At 53.0% G+C, this 17,308-nt stretch overlaps 8 protein-coding genes across 8 annotated transcripts; 2 read left to right on the top strand and 6 right to left on the bottom strand.

Annotated features, from left to right (window-relative positions):
- Window positions 1-426: 426 nt before the first annotated feature.
- Window positions 427-1,554, top strand: CPAR01_09536 (alcohol dehydrogenase GroES-like domain-containing protein; the record flags this gene model as incomplete). Its single annotated transcript, XM_060493801.1, has 1 exon — window positions 427-1,554. One exon carries the CDS (start codon window positions 427-429, stop codon window positions 1,552-1,554), a length of 1,128 nt encoding a protein of 375 aa, XP_060347931.1.
- A 79-nt stretch (window positions 1,555-1,633) lies between these two features.
- On the bottom strand, window positions 1,634-2,311 carry CPAR01_09537 (uncharacterized protein; the record flags this gene model as incomplete). The annotated part of the gene is made up of 2 exons (XM_060493802.1): window positions 1,634-1,842; window positions 1,903-2,311. The coding sequence occupies 2 exons, from the start codon at window positions 2,309-2,311 to the stop codon at window positions 1,634-1,636; spliced, it is 618 nt and encodes a 205-aa protein (XP_060347932.1).
- Window positions 2,312-3,115: 804 nt separating this feature from the next.
- CPAR01_09538 (uncharacterized protein) lies at window positions 3,116-4,115 on the bottom strand (the record flags this gene model as incomplete). Its single annotated transcript, XM_060493803.1, has 2 exons — window positions 3,116-3,853; window positions 3,921-4,115. 2 exons carry the CDS (start codon window positions 4,113-4,115, stop codon window positions 3,116-3,118), a joined length of 933 nt encoding a protein of 310 aa, XP_060347933.1.
- A 1,480-nt stretch (window positions 4,116-5,595) lies between these two features.
- On the bottom strand, window positions 5,596-7,703 carry CPAR01_09539 (uncharacterized protein; the record flags this gene model as incomplete). The annotated part of the gene is made up of 3 exons (XM_060493804.1): window positions 5,596-6,094; window positions 6,154-7,519; window positions 7,613-7,703. The coding sequence occupies 3 exons, from the start codon at window positions 7,701-7,703 to the stop codon at window positions 5,596-5,598; spliced, it is 1,956 nt and encodes a 651-aa protein (XP_060347934.1).
- A 1,264-nt stretch (window positions 7,704-8,967) lies between these two features.
- Window positions 8,968-10,092, bottom strand: CPAR01_09540 (uncharacterized protein; the record flags this gene model as incomplete). Its single annotated transcript, XM_060493805.1, has 1 exon — window positions 8,968-10,092. One exon carries the CDS (start codon window positions 10,090-10,092, stop codon window positions 8,968-8,970), a length of 1,125 nt encoding a protein of 374 aa, XP_060347935.1.
- A 2,266-nt stretch (window positions 10,093-12,358) lies between these two features.
- Window positions 12,359-12,695, top strand: CPAR01_09541 (uncharacterized protein; the record flags this gene model as incomplete). Its single annotated transcript, XM_060493806.1, has 2 exons — window positions 12,359-12,564; window positions 12,623-12,695. 2 exons carry the CDS (start codon window positions 12,359-12,361, stop codon window positions 12,693-12,695), a joined length of 279 nt encoding a protein of 92 aa, XP_060347936.1.
- Window positions 12,696-14,811: 2,116 nt separating this feature from the next.
- On the bottom strand, window positions 14,812-15,273 carry CPAR01_09542 (uncharacterized protein; the record flags this gene model as incomplete). Its single annotated transcript, XM_060493807.1, has 2 exons — window positions 14,812-15,121; window positions 15,215-15,273. 2 exons carry the CDS (start codon window positions 15,271-15,273, stop codon window positions 14,812-14,814), a joined length of 369 nt encoding a protein of 122 aa, XP_060347937.1.
- Window positions 15,274-16,308: 1,035 nt separating this feature from the next.
- CPAR01_09543 (uncharacterized protein) lies at window positions 16,309-16,443 on the bottom strand (the record flags this gene model as incomplete). Its single annotated transcript, XM_060493808.1, has 1 exon — window positions 16,309-16,443. One exon carries the CDS (start codon window positions 16,441-16,443, stop codon window positions 16,309-16,311), a length of 135 nt encoding a protein of 44 aa, XP_060347938.1.
- Between the last annotated feature and the right edge of the window lie 865 nt (window positions 16,444-17,308).

Raw genomic sequence — 17,308 nt, forward strand, 5'->3', positions numbered from 1 at the left:
GCGTTGCCCGAATATCTCATCTCGGCACCCCAAGTTTCAAGCAATGTTATCAGGCCCTCAACCACCCGTATGAGCCCGACAGCTCAATGTTACATTGGTGCGCAGCTGAGAAGAATTAAGGTTACAACGTCGCCTTCTCCAAGACCATCAAACTCGGCAAGTCCATGGTGAACCATCGGATCCGACATCCTACCTTAGCCCAGCGTAGTCGGCGTCGGACCGCCTTGGATCCGGCGGGGGAAGCTAAACAAACTTGAACCACTCAAGGGTTCGACGTCATCACATCTTTGACAACACCATACGAAAGACTCATCAATCATCAGAAGAGGAAACACGCCAACTTAACTACGACAAGACCAACAAACCATTGCCTTCACTCAAAACCTCACCAGCTTAATCGAAACTCAATCACCCAAGCCCGCAAAGATGGCTACCACAGAGATCCCCAAAACAATGAAAGCAATCCGCGTAACATCCTTTAACAACCCCTACGAAATCCAAACAATCCCCGTTCCCTCTCCCACCTCTCTAGCCCCTCACGACCTCCTCGTCAAAATCGCAGTCGCATCTTACTGCCACACAGACAGCATGGTCTCCTCCGGCATCTTCGCCACATCCCTCCCCTGCACCGCATCCCACGAAGGCTCCGGCACCGTCGTCGCTGTCGGCTCGGCGTCCGCATCCTCAGACTTCAACTTCAAAGTAGGCGATAGAGTCATGTGCGGTCTCCCGCTTCATCCGTGCGGCTCCTGCTTCGACTGTAATTCTGCACCAGAGACCTTTCGGCAGTATTGCAGCCGCATCGAGGGCCACGTCGGGGTCCATGTGGACGGGTGCTTTGCGGAGTATGTCAAGGTCGACGCGCGATCTACCGTGCCGATCCCGGATGCCGTCTCGTTCCTCAGTGCCGCGCCGCTGGCGTGTGCTGGACGGACGGTCTGGAGGGGTGTGGTGCAGGCTGGGCTGAAGGAGGGCCAGTGGCTTGCGATCCTGGGGTCAGGAGGCGGGCTAGGTCATTTGGGGATTCAGATTGCCAAGGCTTTGGGCTTGCGCGTCATTGGCATCGATGCGCGGGACGAGGGGTTGGAGTTGACGAGGACGAGCGGCGCGGATGTGGTTCTTGACGCGAGGAAGAAGAAAGAAGATGTTGTGAGGGAAGCGAAGGATGCTGCGAATGGAGGGGAGGGTGTAGATGCCACGCTCAACTTGTCTGATGCGGATTCGGCTGCGGCTCTGGCTTGTGCGGTGACAAAGATGCATGGGACGGTGGTGCAGATTGCGCAGCCTGATGAGGTGAAGATCCCGTTCCAGGAACTGGTATTTCGGGATGTGAGGGTGAAGGGGAGTTTGCTGTGTTCAAGGGAAGAGAGCGTTGGGTTGATGGAGCATGTTGCGAAGAATGGGATCAAGCTCAAGACGAATGTCTTCCATGGGTTGGACAAGATTCATGAGCTTGTTGAGCTTGTGCACACGGGGCAGATGAGCGGCAAGGCTGTCATTGTGGTTGACGAGCAGCAGATGAAGAATGAGAAGAAGCTCGGTGCGAAGTTTTGATGATTAAATTAACGAGATCGCAAATGACCTCGCTCTTAATGCTCACAATTATGATACAAATGCAATACCCATATGTAAATCATGACTCTGCGGAGCGGTTGTGGTTGACCACGTCCCTCCGCTCCTTATCCCAAGGGCTTCCACCACGGTTCGTCGGGGTATCGGGCGAATGGCTCACAATCTTGGTATCGACCGGAGCCTGCCTGGGCTTCTCGTTATTCTTGCTGGAACTCGTGAAGAACCCTTGGATCTTAGACCCAATGCCTTCTCCCGAACTGCCACTGCTTCCAGAGGTACTAGGACCGTTACTCTTCCCGGTCAGTGCCCCCGTCAATGTACTCGACCCAGGTGTCATAGAAGGACCATGCGTCTCAATCGCCCGGGTGTTCGAGTTTGCCCTTCCTGGTCCGCCTCCAATCTCCCCAGCGTCAGAGGGGAACTTGTCCTTGGGACCCTTGGGAGTATCACGGTCGGCGCTGCTGCCGCCTCGATTGCCGGTGCTCAGCTCCGCGCCACCGGTGGCACCCGTGTTGGTGCCGATGCCTGCACCGCCGAGACCATTGTCGCGTTTCGCGTCGGCGGCTTTCTTGCGCTGCTCTGCGACTGCGTCGGAAGACGGGCGGGAGTTATCTGCGTTGTTTGCGATTTGTTGGGCAGGGTCGCCTGCGGTTGTAGAGGGCTTGCGGACGTAGTAGATGCCGCCTCCTAGAAGGGCTGCTGCGCCCATTAGGGGGACTGCGTAGTTTTGACGGGACATTATGTGAAATTTGTTCGATGTGGGAATTATGAGTTGTGTAGTTGTGGTGATTTGAGGTAGCAAACTACCTTCGTAGGAAAGTTGATTGGTAGAAGGGTTGATGGATGTAAGGTAAGGGAGGTAAGTATGGAATCTGCACAGCTTGTATGAATGAGCAAGCTCAGAGCTCAGCTTTGGTTTGCTGAGCTACCTGTGACGAGTCCATGGCATCATCCAAAGACCAGCTCTTTCGCTCCATGGTGTCTCATGCGAGGCGTAAATCGATGACAGCTTCTCATGTGGGCAATGACATCAGCATATGGTGCGAACGGTCCGCGCTTGCGGAGCTACTAGACATCCCATAACCGATCGGCAGGGACCAACTTGAATGATGAGGCCATGATTCGTCAATGGGGTTAGTCGCAGATTAGTCGCGGCCCATTCTCCAGAGAATGAGCTAGTAAGACACTTCCATCTGTGAACTGGGGATGAGGCTTGGTGCGAAATGGTGTGGTTGTTCAAGTGGAAGAACTTCTGCTCGAGAGGCGTACTCATGCCCTACGCGACGACAAGCAACCCCATGCTCTCTGTGTGGCAGAGATCGGATCGGATCGAATCTGACGCAGTGGACCGGTGCCGATCGTCACATTGCCGGCTCCAAGTGGGCAATCTGCGGGTTCTTGGCTCCACGCTCTACCCAGGAGCTCCGGTTTCTCTCCCGGACCGGCGCGGCATCGGATCGGATCAGAGTTCGATGCTCTTATTCAACCAGACGCAAGAAAATAATCCCATTTTCTCTATCCCTGGGTATCGCCAGTAATCGACTCAAGCCCCTCTCTTCAACCCAACACCCTGCTCCTCCATCCAACTCTTCCTCATCCCCAATCGTCTCCTCAACACCATACACCCAGCCCCCGCAACTGAAGCCGCGAAACAAAGCGCCTGCAAAATCACAAAACCCGTCCCAAACCGCCCATTGACATCCCCCTCCAGACCCCTCGGCCGGTTAACATATTCCTTCAGCAGCATCCCGTTCCCTCCCAATGTGAACGCCGGCAAAAACGCCGCAGCCGGCAACATAAACCAGCACCACCCGCGATACCGATCCCAAAACACCGGCGGCAACGCCTCAATTTCCGCTCTCGTCCCGCGCGGACACGGACACACGCGCTTGATACATGAGAAGTAGCACTGGCATCGCAGCCAGCTCGGCCGCACGGCGATGAGCAGCTCCGTGACGAAGAGGTAGGATACCACGACGAGCGCATATACGAGGGCGATGTTGGCTGTCGCGGTGGGGAGGATGAGCCACGAGTTGCGAAAGGCGCTGAGGAAGGGGTTGTTCTGGCAGGCGTCTTGGGCGAAGTGGTAGCATGCCCATTCGGACTCGGGGAGGCGGAGGGCGTGAGCGACGGCGCCGAAATCGTAGGGGAGGTGAGGGGATGAGTCGAGAGTGCCTGCGAGGGATTTTGATGGGTAGGTATAGGCGAAGGAGGCGGCGAATTGGTGCATTGTTACGAGGTAGGTGTTTGGGTTCGTTTGTGATGCGATGATGCCGTCGAACTGTGGGTTCGTGAGGGTCAGTCTATGTTGAAGAGTTCGCGATGATCAAGGGGAGCCTGCTGCTTACCTCCACTATAGCGAGGCTCGACAGCCCAAGACGTTGGGCACCGTTGCTGTCGCGGATTACCCAGGTGCCGGCCGTCAGAGTCAAGATCTGGACGACAGCGACGAAGAGGGCGAAAATGAACGCCAAAACGAGCAGCAACGGGCGCATGAGATGCCACCGACCAGGTGAGACTGGCTCTGATGGTGAATGATCCATTTCGGTGACTTTTTTACCCTCAGTCGTGGACGATCCAAATTGTCAAGCTCTTTGTTTCGCTGCCTGCGATGTGGTTGATGCAAAAGCCATTAACACTTGGAACCCCAGCGTTTACGACGCAGACGAGACTGTGAAGGCGCCGGTAGAACCAATGGTTTTAGCCTCAAGGGATACGGGTGATCTTAACTGATCATCTTTTGGCTGGTAGGGTCTCAGTCAGCTTCAGCTCGGGGGCTATGCTGTGCTGCAGCGGCGGAGTTCCTCGCGTCCTAAAAATGGTCATCCCAAACAAGCGTCGGGAAGGATTCCTAGTTTATTGGCCAAGTTCAACCATGCGGTTCGTATTTCGTCTTGTTCAAGAGATCATGGCGCCTTCAATCAAAAAGATCAAAATATGAGTTGTGTAAAAGCAGGCTCATAAGAAATGATGATCATGATCAAGATGGATGATTCGTCGCGATGTCCATGTGCGAGTGGTTCCCGCCACCGTTTGGGAGACCTCCCTGCCATTGCGCTGAGCGACCTAAATCGCCTCATTGCGGAGATCCGCTTTAGCATGTCAATGCCGCTCACATAAACTCACAAAATATAAATGGTGTTTGCCTCCCCCTCACGGATGAACTTCCCACGGCCTCGTGTTCACTCATAAGAATTGATTCTATGCAACATTCAGGCGTAGAATACCAGAAAGTTGGAATTTCATCAATACCTCGCGAGGCTTTTCAAAGTAGCACCCGTTGCTACAGCTAGGCTGCTCTCGCCAGTAAGATCTCAATTGTCGGAACGATCCATGACTACTTACCCAACGACGACGTATCCCGCCTCAAACGAAATATGCCCAGTCGTATCTTCTATATAATAGATCAAAATGGCTTGAGTTGTCATTGACACTTCAAGAACGGCTGGTACATTTTGCGCCAATAGTGCCACTGAACGGGGACAGGTGAGTCGTCCGGGCAGCTGTGCCTTGAACCTGGTGGAGCTTTCATTTAAGCTTACTGCCAATGCGGGAACTTACAGCAGGCTAAGATAGGCGTCATCCATGTGAGTTTCACAGCGTTCAATGCCTGCTCTATTGAAGCACGCCTCATGTTCGAGACTTCCTATCAATCTCGAAATGAGATGAGCATTCTCGCGGTATAGCGGTATGGATAATTGGCTTTCAAGGTGTATGGTGACGCCAGCTCAATGCAGATGTAATCGCTTACAAGAAAACACACGCTGTCATTTGACATCACGATGAACGCCCCTAGCTCGTGATTTCCTATGCTATCTCAACGGCCCTCATCTAGAGCAAGACGTGTCGAATTAGAGCTTAAGATTTTCAAGAAGACGAAAATGTTTTTATTACAAGGGTTTCAATGGATATCTCGTCTCAAACAACATCCCTTTTGCCGCTCACCAGGGCGGCCGCGGAAGTTCCCCTTTACCATCTACCGGCCAATCATTACATAACTCCTTAGAGCTACGAGAAAGACTCTCACGACGTCTTCCACTTCTCAAAAGACTTGAACACCGCCAACCCACAAACACCCGCCGTCCACCACCCGTCCCTCTCCAACGGCACACTCGGCCCAACATAGACCTGCCGCGGATGAACCAGCGCCATCTTCGCCAGATCCAGCAGCTTGACAGAGTTCCGTGACAACAACGCCCAAACATCGTCGAACAAGACCGCACCGAGCACCCTCACAGTGCCGTCGAACTTCCAGTCCCGCCTCATCGTCGGTCTTCCAGCTGCATCTCGAGACGGCCTCCTCTCCCTCGTTGACGGATCTCTGTCCTCCCTATCCTCGTCATCCGGCTTGGCTAGCAAGACAAAAGAACTCAGGTCGCCACGGGGAATGACCGGTTCCGCGTCATCTTTGACTGGGTGCAAGTATGAATCGATGGACGCCTTGTCCGCGACCAAAAAGACGCCTCCGCTGAGAGTCATGAAGCCTTCGCACGCCGGAGACTTGCTATACCCCTGATAATGTCTGTCCACTTGTCAGCAACCCAAGCTCACACCATACTCCCAATCAGCGGGGTAACTCACCTCTTCGCCGCCTCGACGTCGCCCTTGGGAATCCCATGCTCCCGCCCATCAATCCATCTCACCTTGCACATGGGCTTCACATCACCAGCCCCATCAACACCCTCTCCCCACGCCGTAACATCATCCTTGAACTTCCCAAGAAACGCCTTCCACTCCTCATCAGAATGCTCATACGACACACGATACCCAATATAACCCCAAACCCTAAACGGTCGATGAGTCGCCGTCTGCATAATCCCCTTCACACCAGCAATCCACGGCTCATCACCCACCTCCGGCACCGCCCCTCGCAACTCCCTCCTCGCCTGCTCATACTCCCTCATCTGCGCCCGACACGTTGCCTCCAAACCCCTCGGATCAGACAAGGCCGGCACCTCCCTCCCCAGCCTGACATTCTCCATCGCGCGCTGAACCTGCGCCGACCGACTGAGATACCGGCACCGGATCCCGTAGATCCTGGAGCGGAGCCGCATATCATACGGATACGCCGTCATCGGCTCCCGCCCGTCATACCCGTTCCAATTATCCCTCAGCCTCGGCGCCGCAGAGGTAAGAGTGCGGAGGGTATACCCCCACAACGGCACCATAATCTTCGTATCCGCCTTGTTCGTTATCTCGGTGAGGTCGTGAAACCGGTCCAGGATCTCCATTTGCGCCGCAGACGCCGGGCCATCGGACACGGGTGTGGTCTGACGCAGCTGGAGCAGAAGAGCCTCTTTCAGCTCCCCTATCCGCGCCATTACCCACGCGTGCGCTCTTGCCGCTATGGTACTGAAAAAGTCCACGATATACTCCTCCCACAGCGCCGTCACGCTCACCGGACCCCCGCGCCCCTTTCCCCTTCTATACGCATTCAGAGCCTTCTCAAAGTCGTGACACGCATTCCAGACACCATTACACCCCTTCCGCATCCTCTCCTCATTATGCGGGAGGTTAAGATACTCGAACGAATCCACTACAGCACATAGATGCTGACACGCGCGCTGAATGTTATCCAGCTCATGCAAACCCTTCTGGCGCCACCTCGCAATCGACATGGGCGGCGCGCCGCAGAGCAGACGGGTCTTCATGTGGTGCAGATCGCGGTCGCACTCCGTGCTCGTCGAGGTGACGATAGAGAGCATGTCGCCGAAGCCCGAGACGGTGGTCATGGCTCTGTTCATGAAGGAGTCTGCGCGGATGGAGCAGGCGTTGTAGGGCGCCGGGGCCCAGTCGTTGTAAGGGCGTGCGCAGAGCGTCTTTTCGTCTTCGTCTTCTGGCGATGGGAGTGATCGCGTTGCGGGTTTGCCGCTGAAGAGGTGGCCTGTTCCCATGAGGAGGAAAGAGAATTTGACTACGAGGTCTAGAGGGAGGGCGTTGACGTCGCCTAGAAGATGGAGAGGTGAGTAATGGTGTTGTTAATGTTTGGTTCTGGGAGATGATTGTGAGGACATTGTCACAATTCATCAGTAGCACCTACCGATCATGACGAGATGGGGATGTAAGTAATTAGGGTTGACGACGTCTATCCCCCTCGGGATGTTCATCGTTTCTGCGGAACGCCGAGACATGTTGACGACTTGTTTCAGTGGCGCTCAGTGAAATGAAGCAAAAGCGAATCGTAATTGAAAAGTAAGCGAAGAAAAGAGTGAAAATAGCGTCAAAGACACTCACTTTATAACCGTCAGCGACGTCCAACACGTCCAACACCAACACCAAATGTCGGACGTTGGAACGAGAATCCTACAAGCCCCACCATTTCTGCCTGCTGAAGCCCTGTCGCCCCCGCCGAATGAGCGAGGTCAATTGAGACAGGGGCAAGCCGGGGCGTCGGGAGTGAGAGGTATCTTAGTGGCCCCGGTAGCCTGGAATGTGTGCTTAAGCGGCCCTAAACGGGCATCGCTGCCTGGATGAGAGGCCGGGGCGAAGGATCTAGATTTCGGGGATAATCCGATGTTATTTGTGTGTGAGTGTGGTTGCGAGAGGCTAATGAGTGAGGCGAGAGATGTTTCTTATTGGACATAGACGTGAGTGTGTGAGCGTAGTTAAAGTAACGAATGGCATCGTCAGTCCACTACATTTGACCAGGAATTGTCCTATACGCTGAAGAAGTGCATCTCATTGTCCTGAGAAACCTGCACAATCACAGTCATCCAGTTCTGTTTTTTAGGACACCGCTGTTTGCTGTTGGCAAAGTTCAGCTCTTATAAAGCGGCGTTCGAAATCCGCCACAGCTCTGTTTCCCTAATCCTCAAAGCTGCTTTAACTTGGGGACTGTTAGAGCGACGGCAACCACCTCAAATTGGTGGCGGGGCCGTGAAGATTTCCAAAAAAATATATGAGACGAGGGAAAGTGTCTAAGTAAACGAAGTGAACTCAATTGAGGGTGTTGTCGGCCCGATGTTCCATACGGGTGTTGGGGGAGTCTTCGGTTTTGAATAAGCATGAAGGCAAATGAATCACATAGTCAGACTCGTATGTCTCCAAACAATGCGTAGGTGCTGATCTATCGTCCCGTCGCGGGAACAGCCGTAGCATACAAATGTCTATAAGTCATCATAAAACCCGGCCTAGTGTAGAATTGATTTCGATTATATTGATTTGCAGTAATTGCATAGTAACGCTCTCTAGAGTATTGTCTCTCGAAAGCTCTTCAAGGAACCGACTGAAGCGGGTCGAGAGCTTCCATAACCCATCCCTACATGAACTCCAGCGCTACAATAAACACAGCAAACCACAATAGGTATATCCTGACAGACAAGATGGTAACAGATACACATCGCTAATTGATGTCGCAAAAAGACGAGGTCAATAACACTCTTGAAACCCCCCTGGTCACCTGAGAGGCCACCCCTCTTTCTCCCGGTACAATGGCGGGCCCGGCATGTCGCCCTCCATCTCAAACACCTCGTTGGTATCGGGCAACTCCTGAGGCCTCTCCATCGTCTCCATCTCCATCACCGTCGTCGAGTCAAGCTGTGCCGTCGTCGTCGGTGACCGCGGCGAGTGCAGCGCCTCGTCACCCACGACAGTAGTGCCCGTTCCCGGCCTCGCGGTGCTGGGTGACATGATATCCAGAGACGACTTCCCCACCGGCGCTTTATGTGCCATCGTCGGCGCCACCGAGTCCGATTTCGAGTCGCTGTCTGCGCTACCGCCGTTCTCGCCCGCTGCTGCTATCTTTTGTGCGTGCCGTCTCTTGCGTCGTCGCCATAGGAGGATGAATGCCAGCAGCGCCAGCACGAGCGTCCCCGCCACCGACCCAACCGCGATCGCAATCGTCGTGCCAACTGAGATACCCCCTCCCCCTCCGTCCGATGACCCGGTGTCCGATCCGGCTGGTGTACTCGTCGCCGTCGCCGTCGCAATCGAATTACTCCCCGTCTGCGCCCCCGTCGTCGCAACCGTCTCCCCTCCGCTTCCCGTAGCCGTGGCCCCTGTATACGTCGCCCCCGGCACCGTCGGATCCGTCTCCAAAATACTCAAATCCGAACTCGCCCACCGCACCTGCACCGCATACACCAGCGCCAGCTGCGAGGTCGGCTGATTATCGCTGTTATAAAACGACGTCGTCGGGATCGTGGAAATGCACTTGCTGTACCCGTAGCTCTTGGTGTCGGTATAACAGACGTACCCCGTCGGGCAGCACAGCCGCGGGGTCTCGCCGACCGTGACGGGCCCGCCCATGCCGACGGCGCCGTCCTTTGAGGTTGCGAGCGAGGTCGGGAACGCGCAGCCTTCGGTATAGCCTGATGGGCAGATGCCGGGGGAGTAGTAGCCCCAGCTGTAGTCGTTGACCTGGTGCCATGATGTGGGCATGCATACTACGCTCGAGAGGGGCGGCGTGATTGTGTTTGTCCAGTAGAGGGAGTTGCAAAAGTCTGGCGTCGCGAAGACGGTCGTTAGAGGCGCCGCGCCTCGTTGGGTTGTCATTGGATTCGGATCGGACGTCGTCGTCATTTGGAATGCTGTGTTCTGTATATACTTTGGGTAGGGAAATATTGGCCTCTCCTCCACGCGCTGCTGGGAATGGCAGCGGACCGATTACTGCTGCTCTTCTTGCCACGACAAGAAGATGAAACTAAGAATCAATTCAAGTCAAGGGTGTCTCGAATGTGTGTTCTGGTTCTTTCGTATCCTTTTTCGAGTTCGACCCCCTTTACTCCATATTCTGCCTTACAGATCGCAAAACGATTCAGAACCGTGGTCTTGGCCTCGTGGGATGGTCCCGTAACTGTTCCCCCAAAATCCCCGATATCGAAGGGTCCGTTGGGGCAGCGTGAGCAACGTGTAGTGGGCCGCCCGGTGGGATATCAGCAGTCCAGTCTCGAAGAACGCGGGCGGGAGATCTTCCAAGACGCAATACACGTAAAATTTCGATCAACGTTGAAGAAGAGTCCAAGTTTGACCGAATAGGTAGGGCAGTAAAGTTAAGATGGTAAATTGGCAGGAAAACAGGAGCACAGATTTCCCAAAGAGTAAACAGCACTGGACACAACACTTCTTGAACAGACTTCCCAGCTATCCGATGGCCGGGGACACCAAGGGTTTCGGGACGGGGACCATCCCACCCCCTCCTTGCTAACAGGACTGCAGTCTACAATACTGTTAGTGGGCTAGTCCGCGGACAGCAGAGACGGTCTGAAGCAAGAAAGGAAAAAATGGTCCAATTCCATTTCTTGGTCTTTGGGAGGCCTTCCTCTCTGGGCGGGCGCGCGCTCCGAGCGCGAGTCATAATCGGGGGCGATCAGGGGACGGCTCCACCGCCGTCATAAGTGTCGTAATAATGTTCTGGATTCCCAGTCATCCCCAGTGTTGTGCACTCTTGCCCGTGTCAAACTGTCAGTGTCTTGTCCCTCTGGTGCTAGCCGAAATAAAGACTCGAGGTGCCGCTAACCGCTAGTTGCCCGCGCTTGTTGTGCGAGTTACTTAGTTGACTTGCTTGCAAATGGTTCAGATCTGCAAGAGAATGCGATGGATACGAGGTTTTCCGCGTCGTGGTCAGTGGTTTGATTTTCTGCCCTCTCTGGAGTCTCTGATGGTCAGTTCACCACCTACCTATCTCTGCCATTTACCCGAGACAGCGAAGAACGGCAGCATACTTGACGTCAGGTGGCGTATGAACCGCTGTCTAGTGTCTAGTGTATCAATTGGCACAAGAACGGTCCTTGACCGATAGCAACGTCGGCCACCGTGCCGAGAATCACTAATCCGCAGGCAGGTTCATCAACTTTACCAAGATTTAGCCAATTGGCCGACTACAGAAACTGGATCGTGGTCGTAGGCGTGGTAGGCACGTGAAATTCAATGTAACGTTAATAAAACGCTAACAGATGAAGACCACCCTTCATCCCAGCTGGTTTCTGGTTTCTCTGCTCAGGTTACCCCGTCGGCCTTTTGTGATTTTCCAACAATGCCGTTTTATTCCTTTCAGTGGAATAGTCGCCTATGAGTACTTGTGAAGGTGTCAACTGATGGCTGGGGAAATCCGGAAACATGGGAAAATCACAAACGTGGCTAAGCGGCCAAGCCAAAAAGCAACTGATATGATGCCATGCCCGGGCCCGTGAGCGGGCTCGAATTCCACGCCGGACCCGACTTGCGCTTCGCCAGCTCGCCTAAAGAATAATCCCACGACTCCGGAAGCGAGTAATTCATAATAACAGCCGCACTTATGACATCCATAGAGAGTGGGAATACCGCATGCACGGCACGCTCCTATATGAACCCGTGTGACCCTCTTCCCGTCGCAGAATCGCAGCCACGCCCAGGATATGCAAGGCACGCCAAACTTCAGAGGCTATTGAACTCTGTCCCCTTCTCCGTGGATCATCCAATCATTACTTTTGACACCCATCTGTCAACTCAATTGGGAAGAACAGAGTGGATGGCTTTCTCAGGAGGTGGGGGGGGCCAACCAGGCCAGGCCGAGCTCAGCTTGACTTTTCCTTTCTGTCTCAGTGTTTTTCTGCCCACTTTCTGGAGGGGCGCAGCAGGCAATCCCTGAGACTTTTTTCACAATGGAGTTTTGCGGATGGAGATTCTGGCATTCTGCACAGCCGCCATTGCGACTAGCTCGGCTTTTTCTCCCGCGGCTTTCTCAAATTCTGCTGCTCTTCTCCATCGGCATCCCTGGTGGCCTAGGCTGGCATAACTGGCTGGAGTCCTGCGGCTGTGGACAAGTTGGACATGGCAAACCTGCAAGGCTGGGCCAATTCCATTTTCGATGAAATGGATGATGGAGCAGAACAGAAGCTGTCCTTGTCTTGGCTTTCATGCGGCAGCGTGTAACAAGCGACCAGTGGGTGAGTGGGTGGGTGGGATGTGCACGCGAATGGGCAGCCCTACCAGGCGAAACCTACCGTCTCCAGACGAAATGGCAGAGAGAACTTTCAACAAAGTTACACCCGCCAGAACAGGGAAAGCAAGAAGGTAAAATGTTTAGAAAGATACGTTGTTGAATCGACAAAAACTGAATTTCCATCCATGGGGCCCCTCAGAAGCAAAAGCAATGCCTCGTGGCGGAATCGAACCGCCGATCTTCTCATGTCACTAGGTACTAGTGAGACGCTATACCACTTAGCCAACAAGGCGATGTCTGAACGGTCAAAATTGTGGTTTGTGTAGTGTCACGCCAGCTCGCGGACTCCGCTCGAGCTGTAGCGCATCGCGACCTCAACGACTAACCAAGAAGCAGGCGCAGCCGAGCGCGTTGCTCAAATGCCCTTCGTACTGAGAGCTATGTCCTATAGTATCAGCTTGTGTCGCCTATTTCCCGTCATCTTGGTTTCCTTCTCGTCGTTGGTCTTCGACTCGTCTCTGAGGCCCGCAAACTGCAGCCTCGATATTGACACGTCGAGAAGGAACATGGCGAATAAGATCCCATACCCAGTAGTAAGTGCTCGCGGCATAAATTTTCTCCTTTTCTATTATGTCTCATCATCGTAGGATGATAGCCCTTGCTTCATGTTCGTCGAGTCGAGACCGAGTCCTCTTCTTTCAGCGGGCTGAGGCGACTATCAAGCCTTATTAGCAAAGGTCCGGATACTCCTAAATCAGATATTGCTTTTTATCTGAGTCTCATCTTTTTTCAATTGCCTGATTTGGATGGCAATGAGACTGGCTCTTCTAGAATTTTCCGTGAGTGTTTTCTTGGGGTTTCTTTTCTTTTCAGGGGTAAGTCATCTCCCTCCTAGACGTTGGTCACAGTGGATTGGTATCTGAAGGCAGCATTCAGGATTACCAAATCCCTGGCGAATCTATGCAGATAAAACTTGGGAGGGAGTCCGTTTCATGAATCACTTGACGCGTAAGAAAGCGGTTGCGTCGGTGTTTACATGTCGGTTCGCGTACGTCACGTGGTGGCTACCCGTGGTGACGGTAGGAGAGAGGTATGGCAGGCGCGGCCGGGACGTTGATGAGAAACCGCAACGGTATACCTCTTCGGCTAACACCACTTGACAGAGGGATATAGGTCCCGTCGATTCTAATTCCGTCACCAACGGCAGCAGGCGCCTCACAGTCCTGTGAGGTCAGGTCAAACTGCCGTTTGGTGGGATGGTTACGGGCGAGCCTGATCGACTGGCTTAGCCTACGCTAGGTTCGAGGTTCGAGTCCCAGCATGAGCACCAGAGATGTAGCCCCCAGTTCAGCACCGGGGGGGGTGAACTCTTTTTGGTTCTTGTGAGTAATTGGGCCCAGACTTCGTAATTGCAAGCTCGATATCTTGACGTCTCGTCGGCTTGAGATGAGAGTCAAGGCAGTAATTCGTTTAAGTGCAAGAAGTCATCCATGATCTTTTAGTAAGATTGTTAGGTTTACTCACTAGAGGAGAAGATCCAAGTCGATATGGTGCGGCCAAAAAGCGCAACAATGAGGGCAGATTGGTGGCTGTCTCAGAAAGGCAGTTACCACCGCGAACGCGTTAATATACTAGTCTTCCCGAATTGAAACGGGGGCTTTTGAGGGACTACTAGATCAACCCTACATATAGGTAGAAACAGACACGTTTCTTTTGCTTTGAATTCCATCATTGCTGGTAATTTACCAAAATAGGGATCAGGATGGCCATGTCATGAGTGGATAGTTGATGGATTTGTGGATGAATAGGTCGTGGGCAAACGAAAACTCGAGTCTTTCCTACCCTAAGTAGATTTGCAGAAGTTTCATGAACGTGAGTAGCGTGTTCTGGAACATTCATACTGAAAAAGGCAGTGCAAGCGTCGCCATCCGGAGACATATTCCCAGCACCAACACGCACTTTCTTAGCCGTTGGTAGGTATCATTCGGTTGAAACAAATGTGTTGGCATTTATCACAAGGTAGATGGATGTGACCCTTGTGAGTCTTAAACCGGATCTTTGGTCTTAGCAGCGTTGATCTTGTGGACCTGTGTCATAGAAGGGACAAAAGCATGGAGCATTTCCTTTATCAATAGCGCTGCCTGATTAGGCCTTTGTTGAAAACGCGATGTTGTGAATTCTGTTGGTCTGTGAATATCCCAAGGCCTTCATGTAACCTTGCTATCTCCATGCATCCAAGCGCTGTTCAGATCTTAGAAAGGTTCAAGACAACAGATTGCACGGTGGCATGATGGCGGCCCATTCAAGGCTCCTCCGAACCTGCCCACAATTCAAGTGAAGTATGTGCAAATCCTGTCACCTCAGGATAGCTCCTTCCTTCAAATCTGGCCCTCGGCGATCTCAGCATTCTCAGCATTCTCGAGCTTCGGCTTGATTTCCTCGGCAGTGGTATCCTCCAGCTCCTCCTTGACCTTGGCAGTACGTGCCTTCTTCTTGGAAGGCGTGCCCTGCTTCTCAGCATTATCGCCATCCTCCTCCTCGGAAGGCGCCTTCTTCTTCGGGGTGCGCTTGGCACGAGCCTTTTTGACCGGAGTACCGTCCTCGTTGGTGGCAACAGCGCCGCCGCCAGTGAACCAAGTCGGGTGCTTGTTGACGGCCGCGGTGACGCGCATGCGGGCGGCATTGGTGCTGGCGGAGCCAAGCTTGGCGGCAAGAGCGTCTTAGTCAAGGGCAGGACGAGCCGTGAGCTCCATGATGGCGATCATGAGCTTGATCTCGGACTCAGTGCAGTCGAGGCCAGCGGCGGCAGCACCGGCGTCAGAGCTCTTCTTAGGAGGCATGGTTGTTTGTCTGAGGCTGATGTTAGCTAGGTAAAGTAAAGAGCATGTGAGCGGTAGGTTCAACAAAGAACGTACAGTGGTAGGAGATGTACGAGCTGTACTGATGAATAAGGTGGATAGAGTTGGCAAAGCAATTGTATGAAAGGCAAGGTGAGTGTGATGCGTCGAGTTGAAGAAAGTGGTAAGGCTGGGTGAGAAGTAGAAGCCTTTTTGTAGGTGAGAGAAGAGAAGCAAGATGGAAGAAGCAAGAAGGGAAGGGGTACTGACCCTGGGAAGAGCAACAGATGGAAGGAACAGCTTCTGCCTCTCAAGGCAGGTACATCTCCAACTTTAGTACAAATGGAAGGAACTTCCCAAATGGGCTTTATCTTGAGATCGAGGAGGCAGGCGCACCCTCGGCGGCATTTCCTCGAACTACTTCAATACAAGCTTGCTTACTGGTTTCCTGCATAATGGCTTGCGCTCCGCGAGTTTCTTCGCACTTAATTTGGGTAGGTTCACCTGGCTTCTTCTGCCTTCTCGTGGCCCTGGCTTATCCTGCAGGAGCCACCAGCTCGAACACGGAGCTACCCTCGTCGACTCCCGACCATCCAGCAATCTCATCCCTCCACATCCTGCCAGTAGTATAGTCTCGGCAGTATCATCACTCGCCCCTCCTCCTCTGACAACTCTATTGCCAAACGTGATGGGAACGCTTGTGAGGCCGACAGGTATCTTACTTTGATCGTTGACTGGAAAGTCGCTACCCCAGATATCTCCAGCCTCTCCCATTTCTCATCACACCATCGGTATTCGAGCAGCTTCTCTGTCAATGCTGGCACGTCAATGTTCTCAGCGGTGACTCCGCCATCGACAAAGACGACGAGGTCCTATTTGCCCTCATGGACGACGAAACGATCGCGCAGCGCTTCGGCACGACCAGGCCCGTTGACGAAAAAGCTGAACTTAACAAGGATGGCTAGCCAAACGTCATCAGGTCGTAGCTGGAGGTGTAGGTGTTGCTCCCAGGCTAGGACAGTGCTGATGAAGCCGTTTCTAGAGGCTACGATGGTGTCTTTTTCTGCGTCGGAGACGGATGTTTGAACCGAATCCCGCCCATTCACATCGTTCTGGAAAGAGAAATGTTGGTAAAAGTCTCGACATGGCGATGGTTTTTTGGTGCGATTGCATACGACTACATCGTGGGGTCTGATAATGGTTGGCACCGGGAACGGGAAATATTTCTTCTGAGCGTTGAATCAGAAGTAAGCGGACACACCCGTGGGACTTGGAGTTTGTGGGATTTTCAACGACCTCGTACTGTATTCATATTTGCGTCAGGTACCTAACAATACTCCGCTGTTGGTTCGTCGATGCCAAGAGACTGTTGGCGGAGCTTATTTGCCAGAGACTCCCCACTGCTTTCCTGGCCTGGCTGAACAACATGAGCTATGCAGCATAAGGCCGTAATTTTCCATCTGGTGTAGATGCTTTGTGTACCGCCTTATGTATCACGGTGTTTCAAATTATCGAATATAAAGACAGCATAGGATTTGAGTTTCGGGTATTATGTGTCCTAAATCGCCCGCAATTGAAATTTGCATTGAGAGCCTATTTGGCCTCACATTGATCGTCTGCTTCATACTCAGAATAAACGCTAGTAAGTCAAGTCAGGTATATGCTTCACGGCTTAAAACTTTTTGCGATAAACAGCAAGTGCCGTGGGCAGACAAAATGCTGTTGTCCAAGAAATGCAAGATTAGGTTTCAAGCACTAGATGTGATATATGACTGTCAAACGGTGTGGAGTGGCAATCGGGTTCCGTTCCACTTTCAGGGCAGGTTTCGTGAGACTTGGCCCCGGAACAGCTAGCCTTAAAACGAGCATGGAGAATTTCTCAAAGTATGGGGAGAAGCGACAGCGAACTCAGAGTTTGTAGCTTACCATGTGGTTGAGATCACTTTGTTTTAGCGTTGGTGAAGCCGGGTCCTCAGAGTTTGGCACGGCCATGGAAACCGTGGGAGCCGTGAGAATTTAGGCTAGAGGCCAAAGCACC

The sequence above is a fragment of the Colletotrichum paranaense genome (assembly GCF_030867605.1).
Source record: "Colletotrichum paranaense strain IMI 384185 chromosome Unknown Scaffold_7.1, whole genome shotgun sequence".
In the NCBI taxonomy this organism is placed as follows: Eukaryota; Fungi; Ascomycota; class Sordariomycetes; order Glomerellales; family Glomerellaceae; genus Colletotrichum; species Colletotrichum paranaense.